The sequence below is a fragment of the Phascolarctos cinereus genome, unplaced genomic scaffold (genome assembly GCF_003287225.1).
Source record: "Phascolarctos cinereus isolate Bilbo 61053 unplaced genomic scaffold, phaCin_HiC Scaffold_2;HRSCAF=192, whole genome shotgun sequence".
NCBI classification, from domain to species: Eukaryota; Metazoa; Chordata; class Mammalia; order Diprotodontia; family Phascolarctidae; genus Phascolarctos; species Phascolarctos cinereus.
Window position 1 is genome coordinate 222,778,538 of NW_027555625.1, and position 18,974 is coordinate 222,797,511.

General features: G+C 36.4%; 1 protein-coding gene across 12 annotated transcripts in view; it reads left to right on the plus strand.

The window, feature by feature from the left end:
- DTNB (dystrobrevin beta) overlaps positions 1 to 18,974 on the plus strand; it is a 307,191-nt gene that overhangs the window by 117,763 nt on the left and 170,454 nt on the right. For all 12 annotated transcript variants that reach the window (XR_002323946.2, XR_002323947.2, XR_002323948.2 and 9 more), the window contains one exon: positions 6,470 to 6,594. Coding sequence is in view for 9 of the 12 variants with exons in the window: in XM_020983941.2 (XP_020839600.1) it covers positions 6,470 to 6,594 (125 nt within the window). In the remaining 3 variants the exon portion in view is untranslated. The remainder of the gene's footprint in view (positions 1 to 6,469; positions 6,595 to 18,974) is intronic.

Here is an 18,974-nt window from a genome sequence, read left to right on the forward strand (position 1 = left end):
GAGGGAAAGAATCTAGGAAAGACTTCTTTTTTTTTCTTTTTTTTAAGACAATTGGGGTTAAGTGACTTGCCCAGGGTCACACAGCTAGTAAGTGTCAAGTGTTTGGTCTGAGGCTGGATTTGAACTCAGGTCCTCCTGACTTCAGCGTCCGTGCTCTATCCACTGCGCCACCTAGCTGCCTCTAGGAAAGCCTTGAAGAAGGTCAGATCTGAGCTGAGTCCTGAGGGAAGCAAGGAGGCAGAGGTGAGGGGGAAGAGCATTCTAGGTATAGAGAACAGCCAGTTAAAAGGCATGGAGTTAGAGAAAGAGTGTCATATTTGAGGAATAGCAAGAATGTCAGAGCTGTTATGGATTGGGGGTAAAGTAGAAGACCAGAAAAATAAGGAGCCAAGTTGTGAAGGGCTCTAAGAGCCAAGCATGATTACATATAAATATAGACTGGAGAGAGGCTAAGAAGGGTGAAGATTAAGAAATGGGTAGCCTTGACAGTTAAGAAATCATTGGTAACTTCTGAGAGAGTAGTTTCAGTTGAGTGATGAGGTGGAAAGCTAGATTGCAGAGGGTTTAGTGAAAGGAGGAGTGGAGTCACTGATTGTGTATGGCTTTCTCAACGACTTTAACCATAAAGGGTCAGATCATGTGAAGCATGGTTGGTTTTTTTCCCTCTTATAGTGGAGAAACAAGTCTAAGTGATGTAGGCCGGAGAAGAGAGAAGAGGAAGCTTTTGGTGAATGGCTTCAATTTTTTTCAGTGACATATAAGGCCAAGGTTCTCAGCTGAGAGGGGGTGGGGAATGGGTGCCATGGGAAATTTGAGGAAAGATGAAACAGGTTTGGAATAGCTACTCTGATGAGTGGGATAGAAAATCAGTTAGGGATGTATAAAAAAATTGCTTTGCTGCAGTGAGAACCCAGTTGGAAATATTTAACAAAAGTTTGTGGTGGACCTAGTTTTAACATAGTTTTGTGATTTTTTTCCTGTTCCATTCAGTAGCACATAAATAGGAATGAAGACAGCAGATGGTGGAAGTAATAAGTTTTGAGATCAGCAAAATGTGTCAGTGATAGGAAAAAGAGGACAAGGAACTCATTTGAAAGTGTGGTATTTAATTGGTAGCTAGTGGAAAAGTAGTGAGGGTTATGGAGGAATTAGAGGTTACGGGGTGGGTGAAGAACAGTTTCACAAGTTATAAAGCAGAGGGAAAGATAGAAAGACAAGGGACTATAATCATATAATGGAATTTCAGAGTTCATGAACATTGAAGTAGAACACTTATGGGTGATGACCATTTGTTTTTAACTAAGGTAGAGTAGAAGAGTAGGTCAAGACAAATGAGTGAATTGAGGAACTCAAAAGTTGAGTTTTTGAGAGCATATCAGTATATATGTTAAAGTCCCCTAAAATGAAGTCAGGAGTTGGAATGAAGAGAAAGATTGTGAGCCAGGCATTAAACTCACTGGGAAAGGAATGAGAGTGTCCTGGGAATCAGTAATTAACAGCTACCAGAATATTGATTAGTTGATAAATATGGATTGAATGAACTTCAGAGAGGAGGAAAGATTACTGAATAATGGTGGTAGAAGGAGACTCTAGAAGATATAGTGGGGAACACACTTGTACCACAACCAGTGAGGCAGAGGGCATGAATGAAAGTGCAATCAGTACTGGAAAGAGTCACATGCCATCAGAAGGGAACTTGGTTTCAGTGAGTGCCAGAAAATGGAAAGCGTAGGAAAGGAAAAGGTTTAATATGAAAGCAACCTTGTTAAAGATAGAGCAGGCATTCCAGAGAGCAAAGTGGAATGAGTGGGTAGATCAGAAGTGGGATTTGTGGGGTAGGGTATGGTTTAGGAGGGGTGGGAAAAAAAGGCTACTGAGAAAGTAGTAAACCTTATCCAAGCAATTGACTCAGTGAATAGATCAAACAGAAACCAATGACTCTATGACACAAGAAAAAAAATATTAGAACACAATTAGAAGATTGAAAAATAGAAAATTCAAGATAGCTGATTAAAAATATAACGGAGCTGGAAAATAAGTCAATGAAAAATAATTTAAGAACATTTGGACTCCCTGAAAACAATAATTAAAGAAAAAAGCTTAGACTGTATTTCAAGAAATCAGAAATCAAAACTCCCTAGATCTATTAGAACCAGAGGACAAAGTGAAGATAGGAAGAATCTGCTTACCTTCTGACAGGAACCCCGAAAAGAAAAGTCCTAGAAATGTCATAATTAAGATCCAGAACTCACACATCAAGTAAAAATATTGCAAACATACAGAAAGAAGGAAAGTTCAGGTACCAGGGAAACATACTCAGGACCACAAAAGACCTCAGAGCTTCTATATAAACAAATATAATACAATACAGTATTCCAAAAGATAAAGGATATGGGCTTACAGTTAAAACTAACTTATCCTGCAAGGTTGAGTATACTTCTACATGAGGAAAAAATTAGAGTTTTAGTGTAATTAGAAGGCTTTTTAAAGTATTTCTGATGAAAAGATCTGAGCTGACCAGGATCTTTGAAAATCAAACAAAAAAGTCTAGGGAAACAAAAAAAGATTATTTGAGCGACTAGCTGGTGTTACATGATGATATGGGGTTAACATACAAATAGTGGGAAAAGAAACAAGTATCTTTTCAGGATCTTAATGTCTTCAAAGGGTATTGAAGGAGTTAAATAAGGAAAACAGAGGTCCTTGGGTAAGTTGGTTCTCTTGTAAGAGAGAATTTTAGAGTGGGGAAAGGAAGGAAAGAGGAGAGAAGGGAATACACTAGTATAAAAAGGAGGAAGAAGAGATGGAACTTGTGATTTCTTATAGGTGTACATGAGGAAAAAAAAGACTGTATACAAATATGGAAGGAGTAGGGAAAAGGGCTTCAGAAGAACCTCACAGAGGAGGTTTGAGTACACAGACACGTTTTGGCATAGATATTCATCAAACTGAACCAGGAAACAAGTGAGGATGCAAATGGGACAGGAATTACTCAAAATAATCACAAGTGAAACAAAGTTCCTCATCCTGAAATGGGAATTAAAAGGGAAAAAAGGAAAAGCACTAGCATCTCACAGGGTGCTTATCATTTGAGGAATGGCTGGACAAATCATGTTATATGAATATAATGGAATATCATTGCACCATAAGAAATGATAAAATATTTCAGAGAATCTTGGGTAATATGAATTGTTGAAATATTAAATGAGTAGAAGCAGGGGAGCACTTTATAAAGGACAACAATATTGTAAAAGAAACAGTTTTGCAAGACTTAAAAACTCTAATCAATGCAGTGACCAATCGTGTCCCCAGAAAAACTTATGGTGAGACATAGCCAAAGAAGTGATGGACACAAGGTGCAGAAAGAGACATGTGTTTTGGACATGGCCATTGTATGGATATCTTTTGTTTGACTGCGCTTATATGTTGCAAGGGTTTACCCCCTCCCCTCCCATTTCTTTCAGTTTTTTATTGGGAGGGGTGTTGGGGGAAGAAAGGGTTAGCAATACTGATGACTGAAAAAAAAAGAGAAGGGGGCCAATGAAAGGAAGCTCAGAAAGAAAAACAGATAGGTAGATCAGTTTTGAAAGTAATATATAAAATTTGATATATACTTTTTTTAAGCCAAAGGATATTAGATAGAGCTTCCCAGTTTCATATGAAATCCTCTTTTTATGTTCTGTATGTATGGAAATTCTCATTTTTGGTGCTTAAATAAATAAAACTAAAATCTTTTAAATACGCAAAAATTTGTCTAACATGATTTAGAAGGGATTTGTACTGTGTTACATTTTAAGAAATGTGACCTTTATTGTCACTTAATTTAAATATTTAAAAAATTTCTATTGATGCTTTTTATTGTTATATAACTGCCATTTCTAAATATATCCCTTCTTTCTCTCCTACCCAGTCTAAGACATTCCCTTTATATTAAAAAAAGAGAAAAAAAATCATTTAAACCAACTAATGCATTGGACACATCTGACAAAACAAGCCATATTCCACATATAGTCCAATCAAACAGGAAGATGTATTTTCCTAACTCTTCCCTGGAGATATTCTTGGTCATTATAGTTACACAAGGGTCAGTTTATTATATTCTTTATAACAATAACACTCAGGTGACTTTCCCCTTGGTTTTTCATTGTTTTTCCTACATCTGGGGAATATGGCAGATGTTGATACTAGAGCCATGGCCTAACCAAATATAGTCCAAACATGATGTATGTGCTATGGGCAACTTTTACATAAGACCATGATTATAGTAATAGATTTTTAACAGCATTTGAAAATGAAGAATATAATTCTATTTATAAAGCTAGGCATAAAATAACATTAACATAACTTGTAAAGTCCCCCAGCTACTAACATAAGGATATCAAGCTCTCAGACTTGCACTTTGACCTCTCAGCTCTCTTGATTTAAAAAAAATAGTATATTTAAAGGTGATTTTTAATGAACTTTTAAAGAAACATCTAGTTATTATTTAGTACCTTTCTCACTGTTTCATAACTGAGCAATTGCAACTTAATCAAATCTCCATTCTTATTATTAGGTTATGATTGCTAAGAGTTAAAGATTAGTATACATAGGTTTTTTTTTTAAAAGATTATTGGCTGCTAGATTTGATTTAGAATGAATTCACTTTATACTCTCAATCCCACTTTAAAATTAGATTCTCTGCCAAAATTAGAAGCTTGGCATCTGAAAACCCTTTTAAGTAGTTTTTTTCAGTTCAGTGACTTCTTTCCATTTTCAGCCAGGGGTAGTCCATTCAACCTGCTAATAAGCCAGTTGAAGCTAATTAAATGGATAGTATTAATTTGCTTTTCCAGCAAGCCAAATTAGTCTTCTGACTCTTCTCATTCCCTATTATGTTGCAGAAAGAAAAATAGAGAAAAAACAAGGTAGATATTTCCATGTTAAGTGTAAAAATCTCCCATTACCGTCCTGACAGCAATCAAAAGGACGTCATTTCCTATTGGATCTCCTAAAGAAGAATAAAATATCCTTGCCACTCCATCGAATATTTTCACCTGTAGTTGTTGGATACATCTAATTGAATATGCATAACAATACTTCAGGAAGGACTTGAATCTAATCATCCCTTTTTACAAATTGAGATAAATCTTCACAGAACTACTGTTTTAATAACAAAACTATTTTACTGCTATTTAATTATTGAGTTCACTCTAAGGATTTAGAGTCTGCTAATATTTTTGATCAGATTTCCCTTGGGAATTTGCAAGTTCACTGCAGATGGCAAACCGTCTCTGCCTTTAGTAGACAGCCTTCATGGTTTGCAATGTTTTGCTGTGGCCAAAATAATTCATCTCCTGGTGGCCAAATTTTTAATGATATGGTTATTTGTAATATAAATTATCATAGGATAAATTTCAAAAGAAAGTTGATTCTGTTTAACAGGGATCATGCATTGTTTTTCAGTCTAGCTATAACATTAAAGTAACAATTGTTCAGAGCTTTTTTCCCCCTAAAAGACCTGTTTTTTTCTTGAATATTTTAAATTGAATTTGAACAAGAGTTTGAAATATAGATTTAAATTAGTTGTATCACAAGTGATTTTAGTTCTGTAATTTGATTTTTTAAAATAAACATTAGATAGGAGAGGAAGAGTTTAGTTTTGGAACAGTCCTTATTCCTTTAGATTAAGACTAAAAGAATAATCATATTTTCCATTTCTGACATGTATCTAGCAAATAAAGATTTTTGGTATGAGAATGTTGCTATCCCTATCATAGCAGTGTCTGTACTGTGTTTCAAAAGGCAAAAGAGGGAACTTGATAGTATGTGTAAAAATTGTATTTATGCCCATGTGTTAAAAATTTCTCTTTGAACTACTCATTCTCTTATACTATACCCGAAAGTTTTACAAATGTTTTTAAAGTCTATTTCTTTTCTTTTAGTACATATCCCTTCATATTTTCTTTCACTGGGAGGCAAGGTTGCTTGCATATGATTGAGGAAATATAGTATTTTAACTGTGGTGATGCTTGGACGGTGCTATAATTATAGAGACAGAGGGAATTGACATAAAAATTTTCAAGATGAACAGAAAGGAAAAGAAAGTTTGATTTGGAAAACTGCTTCATGGTGGAAATGTTTGGAATATAGTGTGCTGAGAATATATGAAATAGAAATCACCTTGGAGCAGCTTTGATTTCCTTTCATTTCTTGCCATTATTTAATTGTTCAGTCATAGCCAAGCAGTGTTCCAGCTAAAAGACACCATCAATATCATCTCATCTAGTTGAGACCAAGAACAGTTAAATGACTAAAAAAAAAAGCTCATTAATGGCAAACAGTACAAGAACCTACGATCTTTAATTTCTAACCTAGTAGTCTTTGTGATACCTTGCTCTGTATTTGAAAAGATGTTTCTTACCATCTCTGGAAGCACAATGGTCAGTTCATTTGAAGGTTTAATGGATTATTTTTTCCTTTGATACAGAAATCACCTGCAAAGAAGCTGAGCCATGCAATTAGTAAATCTCTGGGTTGTGTACCCACCAGGGAGCCCCCACATCCTGTTTTTCCTGAGCAACCAGAGAAGCCACTTGACCTTGCACATATAGTGTAAGTAAAAACCTACGTGTGAATTATTTTCCTCTTGAGATCTGACTTTATATATATGTTGCAGTCCAAGATCAAGTGCTAACTCACAGCCATACTGCAATTGCCATTTGGTTCCCTAGGTGTGGGGATGTGCATGGAAGCTGGTTCTCTACAACAACTAAATTTAGCAGCGATAATAACAGAAGACTTGATAGATTTTCTTTTCTAGGAATTAATCCCTAAATTTAGGATCCAAAAGAAATTTCTTAGTGTTTAAGGAAAGAAAAAAAAGGCACGCTACTGTAGAACATTCTGTTCCTAGCTTTAGGAAAAAATTCAATTATGATCACTGGGGAACCTCTGGAAAGAGTCAAAGAAGGAGGTAGGAACTTCTGACCAGCCTAACTCTTGTACAGATCAAGTAGAAACCACAGTAACCAGAAGTCCCTTTGCCTACCCTATCTACCCACCTTTCTTTTTTCTTGGAGTGCATATAGGAAACAGACCCCAAGCCCTCATTTAAGCTAGAGTAGTAGATTAGGAAGTTCAGGCACACCTTAACAATACTGTTAAGTGTTATGGACTTCCTTCCACTTGTGGTAGTATAATTCAAATTGCTTGGTGGTGAAGAATGAAATGAGCTTGCCTGGGATTTGTTGAGTCTTACATTAACATCATCTACATGTAAGTTTAGGACCTAAGTGTTAGAAACTCGTTTTTAAGAAGGACACTAGCACTTTTAAAAAATTGTTATTGCACTAGGTATAATATAATTTGTTCTTTCCTTAGGAGAGAGCAGCCTTTCTTTATAGAGGAACCCTGTACTACACTGTGGATCATTTGTTCTACAAATGAAAGTGCCATTTGTGGAACCACCAAGAAATGAAAAGCAAAACAGTTTTAAAAGTGATGTAATTTTGACATGTCAATTTCTGCCCAAGAAACAATCACCACCCTTACATTCCTATAAAATATTTGAGCAAAATCATCTAATATAGTGATTACTCACAGTATAAGTCTTCACTTTTTATAATATATCATTTGTTAACAGAAAGGAAGAGTGTGGTTTTAAACTTATAATTTGGAACCAACATTGAGTGGTTGCTTTTTTGGTGTCTTCATTTACTTTTTTGAGGTAATTATGTGAATTATTTTTTTGGTCCTCATAAAAGTCTTTCCATGTTTCTTAATATTTGCCCTCATTTTTGTGACAGAGACAAAAAATATGGGGTTGAATTTACCTGATATGTAAATTAAGAGCATAAAGCTTAATCTTTATAATCATATTTTAAAATATACGTATTGTGGCCAGTTGGGGGAGGTTCAAGAAAGACCAAAGCTTGGATAGACAGAGAGAAAGAGAGAGAGAGAGAAAGGGAGAGAGAGAGAGAGAGAGAGAGAGAGAGAGAGAGAGAGAGAGAGAGAGAGAGAGAGAGAGAGAGAGAGAGAGAGTGAGAGAGAGAGAATGAATGAGAATGATATGACAGACTCACAGAAAATAGTCAGATTTGTACTTAGGGAAAATTAGTTCAGTAGCAATATGTTGGATGGACTGGAATGGGAGAGATTTAAGGCAGGGAGAAAAATTAGGAATAATTGTTGGAATAATCCACATGAGTGGCGATGAGGGCCTGAAGATAAAATGTTAGCCAGGTACATGATGAGAGGGTATCAGATGGAACAGATGTGGCGAAGTTAGAAGTAAAAATATTTCACAATTAATTGGCTATATTGGATGATTGCTTCTTGGTTAAAAGAATAAATAAATAAAAAGTGTTATTCCCTCCCATTATAATAGTAAAAAAAATTTACTTATCCATAGATATTCAAGTGAACATCCATTTGTTAAGTGCTTACTGTGTCCCAGGCTAATTATTAGAGATACAAAGAAAGGGAAAACAACATCTGCCTCTTCTAATTCAGAAACTTCAGTGGCTTTTGGCACTCATTGCCTTTGCTATTCTATTTAAAATAGTGTTGTGCCATGGATGATAGCTCTTCTTAGGTGATGGTTGTTATAATTTGTATCTTTCTGTTAATCAATTTTGAATACTTTTATATGGTTGTTGATAGTTTGCGCTTCTTTTCAGAATTTTTTGTTGATATGCTTTGACCTATCTATTGGACAATAGTTCTCAATATTATATATTCATCACAATTTCCTATTGATTTTGGAGCCAGACTTTAATTAGAGGTTTCATATAAAGATTTTTTTATCCGTCCATATCTTTTATTATTATGTCTATGTTTCTTTTTTAAAAGTTTTTTTACTTTTATAAATCAAAGTTTTTTTTCTTTTTTGATACTCCTTGTTACAGTTTGTTATGAATTCATTCCTTATCCGTAATTAAGAGAGAGAGAACCTTCAACTCTTAACTTTTTTAATGGTGTAAGTTTTTATACTTGCCTTATTTTATCTATTTGGAATGTTTTAATGATGCATGGTAGAAAATGTTTGTCTAAATTTATTTTCCACCTTATGGCTATGCAATTTTCCCAATACTTCTTACTGCATAAACAGAACTTTCCCTGGTACTTTGTGTTTTTGTTTGCTTATCTAATCTGTTTCCTTGGTCAGATTTTCCATTTTCTTTGTCTAGCACCAAATAGTTTTGATAATTATGGCTATATTATGTAATCTGATATCAGCCAGTGTTAGACCACTTTCTTTCATACTTTTTTGGTCATTATTTAAGATCTTTTGTTTTTCTATATGAATTTTAAAATTATTTTGTCAAACTCTAAAAATTATCCTTTTAGTAATTTGTTGTAGTATTTAATCTATAGATTAATTACTTTCATATCATTTTTATAATATTATACTAATTAATTCTCTCTCCACTTATGTAAATCATTTATCTGTGAAAATTTTTTTCTACTTGTATTTATATCCTAAGTCCTAGTGGGTTGACTTCAGGATATGTATTGCCTCTTATTGTTTGAAGTGGCATTTCTCTTTCTGTCTCTTCTTCCTGGTTTTTGTTAGTAATACGGAAATGCTAGTGATTTTTGTGTACTTATTATATGTCCTTTTACTTTGCTGAAACAAATTTAAAGAATAGATTCTTAAGGATTTCCACATTAACTCTCATTCATGAATAGAGATCATTTTGCCCCATCTTTGCCAGGCCTTGTTCCCTGGATTTGTTTGTATTGTCTCATCGTTATTACTGGCATTTCTAAACTATGTCAAATAATAAGAGGAGCGTAGTAATAAGAGGAAATGTAGTGAGTTAGAGTATTGAAGCTGAAATCAGAAAGACCTCAGTTCTAATCCCATATCAGATATTTACTAGCTGTGTACCCTTAGTCAAGTTACCTAACCTCTCATTTTTTTCTTCTCATTTTTGTGTCATGCTTTATACTGTATGCTTGAAGCAGAACCATCATGGATTCCCTACTCTTACCATGGCTAAAAGACCATTGTGCCTAGGGTTCTGGTGGTATCCCTGATTGTATCCCTTCCCTCCTTTCCTACTTTTCCTAAAGTGATCCTCCTAAAGTACATGTCTGACCATGCCATGCCCCTACTCATAAACTCCAGTGGTTCTCTTCTACCTCCAAGAACAAACATGAAATTCTCCCTTTGCTATTTAAAGACCTTTGAACCTGACTACTTCCTGCCTTTCCAGTCACTACATTTCCCTCCATGCACTCTAAAATCCAGCTATACTAGCCTACTTCCCTTTCCTCACACACAGCACTCCATTTCCTTGATAGCACTGGCTATCAAGCCGTCAGTAAATATTTATTAAACACCTACTATGGGCCAGACACTGTGCTAAAAGAGGGATACAGAAAGAGGTAAAAGACAGTCCCTTTCCTTAAAGAGCTCTCAATCTAATGAGGGAGACAACAAGCAAATATGTACAAACAAGCTCTATTCAAGATAAATAGGAAAGAGTTAAGACAAGAAAGGCACTAGAATTAAGATGGGTTGAGTAATATATCTCTTCTCATTTGACTTCCCTTACCAAAAATCTGCAGTGGTTCTTCAATGTCTGCGAGATAAATATTGGCATCCAAATATCTTCTCCCTATCGGCTTTTGTAACTATAACCATGTATTTATACCTCTGTGGCTTTGTTCATGTATTCCCTCTTGTCCTCACTTCAACATATTACCATACCTATGTCTGTCCCGAATATTTATTCAGCATAAATATTCCTGCATATTTCAGGAATGCTTGCTATATTCAGATTTCTAGGTGCTGGATGGGATAGAAAATTTAGGCAACTAGGTGGTACAATGGATATAGCACTGGGACTGAAGTCAGGAAGACCTGAGTTCAAATCCTACCTCAAATACCTTAACATTTGTTTGCCTCAGTTTCCTTATCTGTAAAATGGGGATAATAATATCACCTTGCTGTGAAGATCAAATGAAATAATAATTGTAAAGTGCTTAGCACAGTGCCTGACACATAGTAAACACTGTGTAAATGTTAGTCATTGTTGTTGTTAATCTCACCAATTTTGGAGAAAGAGGCAGCAGTTTCCTTTTTTAAAGCTGTCTTATCCTCCTCTGCTCTAGAGTTCATCTTTTAAATGGAAATCTCGCTCTTAGACTTTTTCCTCCTCTCTTCAAAAACTTTGATTTTTACCTCTCTGTTGGGTGTCTCTCCTACCTTCAAGCACATCCATGTCTCCCTATCTTAAAAAAAAAGTCACAGATCCTTTCACTTGGTTCTGATGTCCTTTGTGGCTATTATTAGGCAATCCATAGATATCTGAGGCTTACTACATGTAAAACTCTTTACTAATAACTGTATAGGAGATAACAAGGAATTCTAAGTAATCCATGGCATTCTAATAATAGTTTGCATTTATATAGCACTTTATGGTTTACAGAATATTTTGCTCACACTTCTGTGAAATAATATAAACACTGTTAATCTCATATTACAGAACAGGAAACAGATTTGAGAAGAAGCATAGTGTTATAGAGAATATGCTGTATTTGGAGTCAAAAGACCTGGATTCAAATTCTGCTTCTAACATGTAATAGCTATATGACTAAGGGCAAGTGATTTAGCCTATCTGAGCTTCAATTTCCTCACCTCTAAAATGATATGGTTGGACTAGACAGCCTGTGAGGCCCCTCCTAGTTCTAAATCTATGATGTTTTGATTTAGAGAAGTCAAGGAACTTACTTAGAAACACATGGCTAGTAAATGTCAGAGCTGGAACTTTAGGGCCCCTGGCTACAGATAGTCCAGTCTATTTCTATTGAGTTCAGCCTCTAGCTGGGGGAAAAATAATAATCAAAAGAAGGCATTTTATCCACCTGTGTACTAGTTCTCAGAACATAAATACAAAATGTAATAGTAGGATAGCAATTTGTCTTAGGATTATTTTTATCTGAACTCCATCTAAAAAGTTAAGAATAAGATATTTTAACAGCATTTTACATTTACATATACTTTTAAGTTTTACAAAGTGTTTTAAAATACTTTATCACATGTGAATTTCTTGACAACTCTGTAAGGTACAATCTCTTAGTCCCATTTTACAGATGAGGAAATTGAGGTTCAGAGATATTGAGTAACTTGCTCAGAGCCACACACTATCACTTGTCTGAGACAGATTTCAAATCTAGGTCTTCCTGACTCTGAAGTTCAGTGCTTTGTCTATTTTGCCATGTATACATGAAAAACTAACAATATAAGATAGAGACATGCCAAATAGGGAGAAAATATTATAGGAGTTCAGAGAAGGATGAGAAAATTGGGAGATGGAGGTGGTTAAGGAAGATGTAGAATGTAAGACTGGAATGAAGTTCTAAAACACTGGAAGAGGTGAAAGGCATTTATTTAAGTGAGGATGGCATGGCAAAGGTACAGAAATATAACCATGTAAGGCATGTTCAAGGGATGTCACTCTCCTACTATTATTCTTTTATATTTATGCTTTGTGAACTGTTGCAAGGTAGATAAAATCACACTATTATGAATATTTCTCCCAACTACAGGTTAAGCATAGTGAAAACAAATTGAATGATTTGTAGTCAGGAGATTGGTAATTTAAAATATTATGCATTTTTACATTGCTGTGGTAATTGATAGTCAGTCAATACACTTTTAATATGTAACTACTATATGCCAGACATTGTGCTGGAGATACAAAGAAAGGTAAAAAGACAGAGCCTGCCCTCAAGGGACTCACAATATAATGTGGGAGACAACGTGCAAACAACTCTGTTCAGATAAGCCATATATAGGATAAATTGGTGATAATCAACAGAGGGAGGACTGGGAAAGGAAAGACTCCTGTGATAGGTGGGATTTTAGCTGGGACTTGAAGGAAACCAGGGAATCTAGGAAGTGGATATGAAGGAGAGCAGCCCAGGCATGAGGGATAGCTAATGAAAATGCCCAGAGTGGAAAGATGAAGTGTCTTGGTTGAGGAATAGCAAGTCCGGCTTAATGCCGGTTGGTAAGTAAAATTGGTAGTTGGTAAGGTAAAATCAGGACAGCTTAGACAGAAATGTTTACTCATATCAAAATAGGAATCAGCACAATATTTGTGAAGTAAAAAGAGCCAAAAGCGGAATGGATCAGAGTACTAGCTGTGGACTGATTATTAGTATATAAGCTCTGGGTTTTAGTGGTAGGACAGGATGAGAAGTTAATGAAATGGTTTCAACAAGGGCAGTTCTAAGTCTGAGGCCTTTTAATACCACCCACAGCTAGCTGGATATGCAAGTTCCTTGACCCAAAATGCTTTACGTACTGTTACCCACAGGTGTGAGGGCAGAGGCAGAGCTAAGATTCCTCTGTGACTGAGAGCCTGTTCAATGCAGAAAACATCCACAGTGATAAAGTCTCTGTTCATGAAGAAATAGAAGCAAAAACTGGGTCAAAGGGTGATTTCAACAGTGTGGGAAGCTATAGGGAAACTCTCTGCTAACGCAGATTGGAAACTGTTTTGTTGACCTACAGTTTACACAGAGTTGCCTGGTACAGTGAATGAGAAGTTAAGTCATTTGCCCAGGATCATACAGCCAAATATCATAGACAAGACTTCAACCCAGTGTGTCCTGACTCAACACTGGTTTTCTAGACCAGGACTTCTTAAACTTTCCACTAGGGACCTCTTTTCCTGTTTGGGCAGCCTTAGTGGTGTTGAATGGCCTGAGGGCATGTGCAGTGCAAAATGTGCATGCTGTGTGTTCAGAACCAAGGCTGCAGTGAAGTTGTGCTATGTAACATGGGCAGGGCGCTGCCCAGAAACACCTCAGACTCATTATGCATTTGATTTTTAATTGAGTTTTGATCATTACGTTTTCAGAATCCTTTTATTGTTGACAAATTTTTCTGGGATTGCGACCCATAGTTGAAGAAGTACTGCTTCTCCATTTGTGTAGGTAGCAAATAAGCCAAGGGCCCAAGGCAGGTTTCATGTTTCATGGTAAGAAGAATAGGTTAGCAATGAAGCACGGACGCTATCCATGAAGAAAGTACCAGCCTCAGTCTGAGGTTAGGCCAGACTTCAAACAAATTGTCCAACACAGTCTGACTTTAACGAAGTTTCTACCTAATTTATCAGTCAACAAGATGAACATACCTCGTTTGTTCTTCTGTATGTTCCTGCTTCCAGCTATCAACAGTATTTCTCTGCTCCTGAAAAATGCCTTTTATGTACTGCATGATGTTTCTCTTTGTCATGTGACCCTCACAATTATACAAGCTCAGCTATCTGTACGTGCAATAACTTCGTCTCCCATTACCATCACCTGCCATTGTCTGACCTAGAATTGTCTCATTTCTTGGAGGAACATCCATATGACAAGAGGACACTGTGGCATTGGTTGGAAGGTGCTTCCCCTCTAAAGTCCTTTTTTCCTCACCATGTGGATTCCCTATTTCCTTGAGACACTGTTTCTTCTCAGCAGTCTGAGGTTTATCCTGCTAGATTTTGGACTCTTCTGTCATAATGACCCTGAAAGCCTTCCCGACAAATGGCACGCTCAGCTGCCATCTCTTATAGAATATACTTTTGTTTTCTATGGGAGCCCCTTGCTTCAGGCGCAAAGAGATGGGAAGGTGCTCTGATTTCCTTTTGCTACTACTTCCATTCTGCTTGCTATTCTACTCTGCAACAGATTTTCCCTTAATAGTGTCCCTCCCCATCCCCAAAATCTCTCATGTTTCTTAGCAGATAGATAAACCCTTCCTGCTACCTTCTTGCTACCAGCAATTTACAACTAGAAAGTCTGTACACAGCGTCCAGTAGTCTTTATGGTGGTGATGAGGGATTCTTCTGAAAATCTACTTCAGAACTGCATTGGTAACTGGCTTGCTGGTAACGAGATTTTTGCAGCAAGGCTTATACTCCAGTGTATATGTGTGTGTGTGGGTTTAATTTTTAAGCATCTCTATAGTGGCACCTACTCTCTGTGCCTCATGTGACTTTCTATCATTGGCTGAATTTGACTCTCTTCTGGACTTGCTGACGAAGTACAGACGTGTGCTCGCCTAATGAATTGTTCTCTTGTACCTACTCTTCCCTCATTGTGCTCGGTAGGGTAAACTATCTTGTGGAGGAGATCCTTCGTCATGTGATCGTTCTGTTTCCTTAGAGACACCAGCAGTGTAGTGCATTAAGATGCCAGTTCTATAGAGAAAGAAGAGACATTTGCTACAGAGCACCAAGGTTTGATGTCTTTTGCTTGCATTTATGTTTTACTGCTGGGCTTATGGAGATTATGTATTCTTGGCAGGATGCCACAACCCTCTGTAACTTCTCTGGGAGTTGATGTAAAAGAGGTGACCCGTTTATGTGTTCCTGTATGGTTAACATCCTGAGAGTATGCCTGTCCTCTATGGAGGTATATTTGTTTCTGCTATCGTAGGTAGATTACAGCAATAGTTCATGAAGGGGTATTGTTTGGGCTGTTTTCTTGACCTTTTAGCAGTAACTTGTTGAAGCATTTAAATCGCAGTATTTTCTCATCATCTTTCTAGAAATGCTATGAGCCAAGTCTGTGTGGAGTGGTGACAATTTGTTCTCTAACTCCTTAATGGAGGATGAAAACAAGGATGAATGAAGGAGGATTAATAGAGAGCTTTCTAAGGAAAAAGTGGCTGGGTTCCTTTGGTCTGATTACCAATTTGGAGAACCTTTGGCTGGTTTTTCATTGCAGTGATTCTGAATTGACACATGGCATCAGATAGTTCACTGGAATTGTTATGCTAATTCCTACCTCATTATGCAGCTTGCCCCTTCCCGGAACCAAACAGGAGAGAGCTGGGATTCATCCCTATCTCTGACTCAGAACCATTGCTTCATTGTAAAAGTATTATATTGGAATAAGTATATAGGGATGCATATGTGTTAAACCTCAATTCAGGAAGGATTTTACCATATATATATTATAGTTGTTGTATTTGGAGCTGCCAGAGATGTGAAATCTAAAACAAGTGCTGTACTAGCCCTGCTTCAATTAAAAAAAAATTATTGCAAGGCAGTTCATTTATATTTTGGAGTTGGTTTTCAGAATTTATTTTTTTCCTTTTGGCTTCCTTTGGTAAGAAACAAAACAACCTTTCCCTGAAAGTCCAAGGTCCTATTTTAAACATATAATATTTAAACTGTAAAATCATTTGCCTATAAATTTTTTAAAGCTTGTAATTTTTTAAAAGGTGGTTTCTTTCATATGACAGAAGGTACTGTACAACCTGACTTAATGTTGAGGTGGTTATTTTATTATATGGAGATAAATAAAGAACAAAAAATGACACTGTCAAGGAGGATTAAAAAGAACCTACATTTGTCAGATCTGCTGTCTCTAGAGGCAAGGCATTGCTATAGAGAGTCCAGATTTCTGGAATCTGTTTTCTGAACTCCAACAGAGAGCTCCAGCAGAGTTCCAGTGTAGCAGCATTAATGGACAAATCAAATCCTATGTTTTCTCTGCAGCGTACTTGGATGGACAAGCTGGTTTTCTTTCCTGGTTATGGTGATATTTCTAGTCCTGTGTAAAGATCTATAGGTTGGTAAGTGAAAGATAAAGTAAATGACCATGAAAAGAATAAATACAACTTCGATCTACAAATATCTCAAGTTTAGGATAATCACCTCTGGAGAGATCTAAACAAGATAGTATTCTAAAGATTGACATTTAGATCCCTTTCCTTTGAGAGCAAATCACCCCTAATTCAGGGTGAAAGGAAGGGGCACACATTGGCATAGTGTTTCCTTGCTGATGTCAGTAATTTAGTGCCTGTTTTTAGAATTGAGAAATGGAGTAAGGAGTAATGGAGTTGTCAGCCAGGACTTTTTACCATCCCTAAATCAGTGTAAGATTTGGATGGAGAATAATAATATTATCTTGGTAGAAATTTGGAAAGTTGTGGAAGTTAAGAAAGCTAACTCTCTGAATAAATATAAGAAGTAAATTAGGAATAAAGCTTTGTTAAAATAGAAATTGTTTCATTCTTACATTTATATACCTAGAACCTAACTAGCCCTATGGCCCGTAGCCCAGGAAAGTATTTAATAAATGTCTGTTGATTAATATCATATACTCGTGTCCTTTTTGATCAGTGTATTGAGTGTGATGAATTAAGAACATTGGACTGTTTTTCTTTGAAATTAATGAAAAGAAAAGAAATTTAATACCTTAAGATCTCCCTCATTGAGTAGTCTATCAGCAAAAATTTTGAGCAACTGAGCAATGGACAAGAATTATTGTAGTTGACAAAATGCATGTTAAATTCTATTACAATGAACTGAAAGAATTATGAAAATTATTTTTTTATACTGGAATCTTGGTTATTTAATGTATCTTGAAATAATTGGTCGAGAGTTTTAAGACTTGTTAATATAATGTCACACAGGTTGTTGAGTTAAAATGGTACTTGTCAAAATAGATTTTTTATGTGTAAATATTGTAATAACATAGAGAAATGAGTATATAAAATATCAGGTGAATGATGAGTAGTCATGTGAATTGATGAGATTGTAAATCAAATTAAATTAAAATACAGTTGAGGAAGAAACAGAGGGCTTACTCAGATCTTACTGTGTCTGCCACTTACATATATTGTGACTTTGGGCAAATAATTTAGCCTAATTCTTTTTCTCATCTACAAAATGTAGATGATATCTTTTCTGCTTAACTTAGAGGGATAGCATAAAGATCATATGAAATATAGTTTATTTGAAAGTGTTTTGAGGGGCAGCGAGGTGGTGCAGTGGCTAGAGCACTGGCCCTGGAGTCAGGAGGAGCTGAGTTCAAATCCGGCCTCAGACCAGACATTTGATACTTACTTACTAGCTGTGTGACCCTGGGCAAGTCACTTAACCTCAATTGCCTAAAAAAAGTGTTTTGAAAATATTAAAGTGCTATATAAATGCAAAGTCATGTAGTGTTCTGTGGTGGTAGTGTTAGGCGTGTGAAATTGATTAAAACATATTTAATTGGGTGGAGTTGATGGCAATTTGCTATACTTCTCAAAAACTTAATGGAGGACATAGGACTTAAGGTACTACTTGAATGTAAGAAAGGAGAACTAATTTGAGAAGGAAATTATGAGTATAACTTGTAGTAGAAAACTTTAATTAAGAATAAGATAAATGAACGAGAGGAGATGGGCTATGGAGTAGGAGACAAGGGATATTAAGTATTTGGAGATATTTTAGCAAAACCTTTGAAGCAAAGATTGTTTTATCTTTGGCCTGCTTTGTAGAACAATGGGAAAGACCTGTATAAACCATAAGGAGGCAGCTAGTGGGTCACATGAGCAACAAAATGGAAGAGTAGACAATTTTCTCTGATTCCCACAAACTCTCAGATTTCTCCAAAACAGAAATTATGAGCCAAAGATGAAGCAACTTTAGCTGTCTCTGTAGACTAGGACATCAGGAGTCCAAAACAAGATAAAACGAAAAACACATGAACTGATGCTCACTAACTGTGAGCTCACTCAACACCCTTCTCTTCATTTACTTAGCAAATGTGGGGTGGACAACCCCATAGCATCAGTGTGGCAAAGTTCTGAACTACTTGGTACTGGGGCAGATAACTCTGTATCACCAGCAGTGCAAAGCTCTGTGCTGTGTACTTGGATGGAGAACCCCATAGCACCAGTGCAGCAGGTCTCTAAACTGCCAGTGCTGGGCCAAGAACTGAGGAACAGAAGGAACAGGATAGGATACTCTGTGTGTTGGGGGGTGGGGGTGGGGGTGGGGATGTGGTGCTGTGCTAGACTCCAGTAAGCCTGAGGGGAAGACCACAGCATCCAGCTGGAGTCATATCTGAACATTCAGAAGTCACCTGGAGCAGAGACTTAGGCTGGTGAACCATGAATTGCTCAGTGTAGGAGGACATTTGAGATCTAGCCCCCAGGGGAAACTACCTTCAGGGACAGAGTCAGAAAATGAATAAGGAAAAATTGG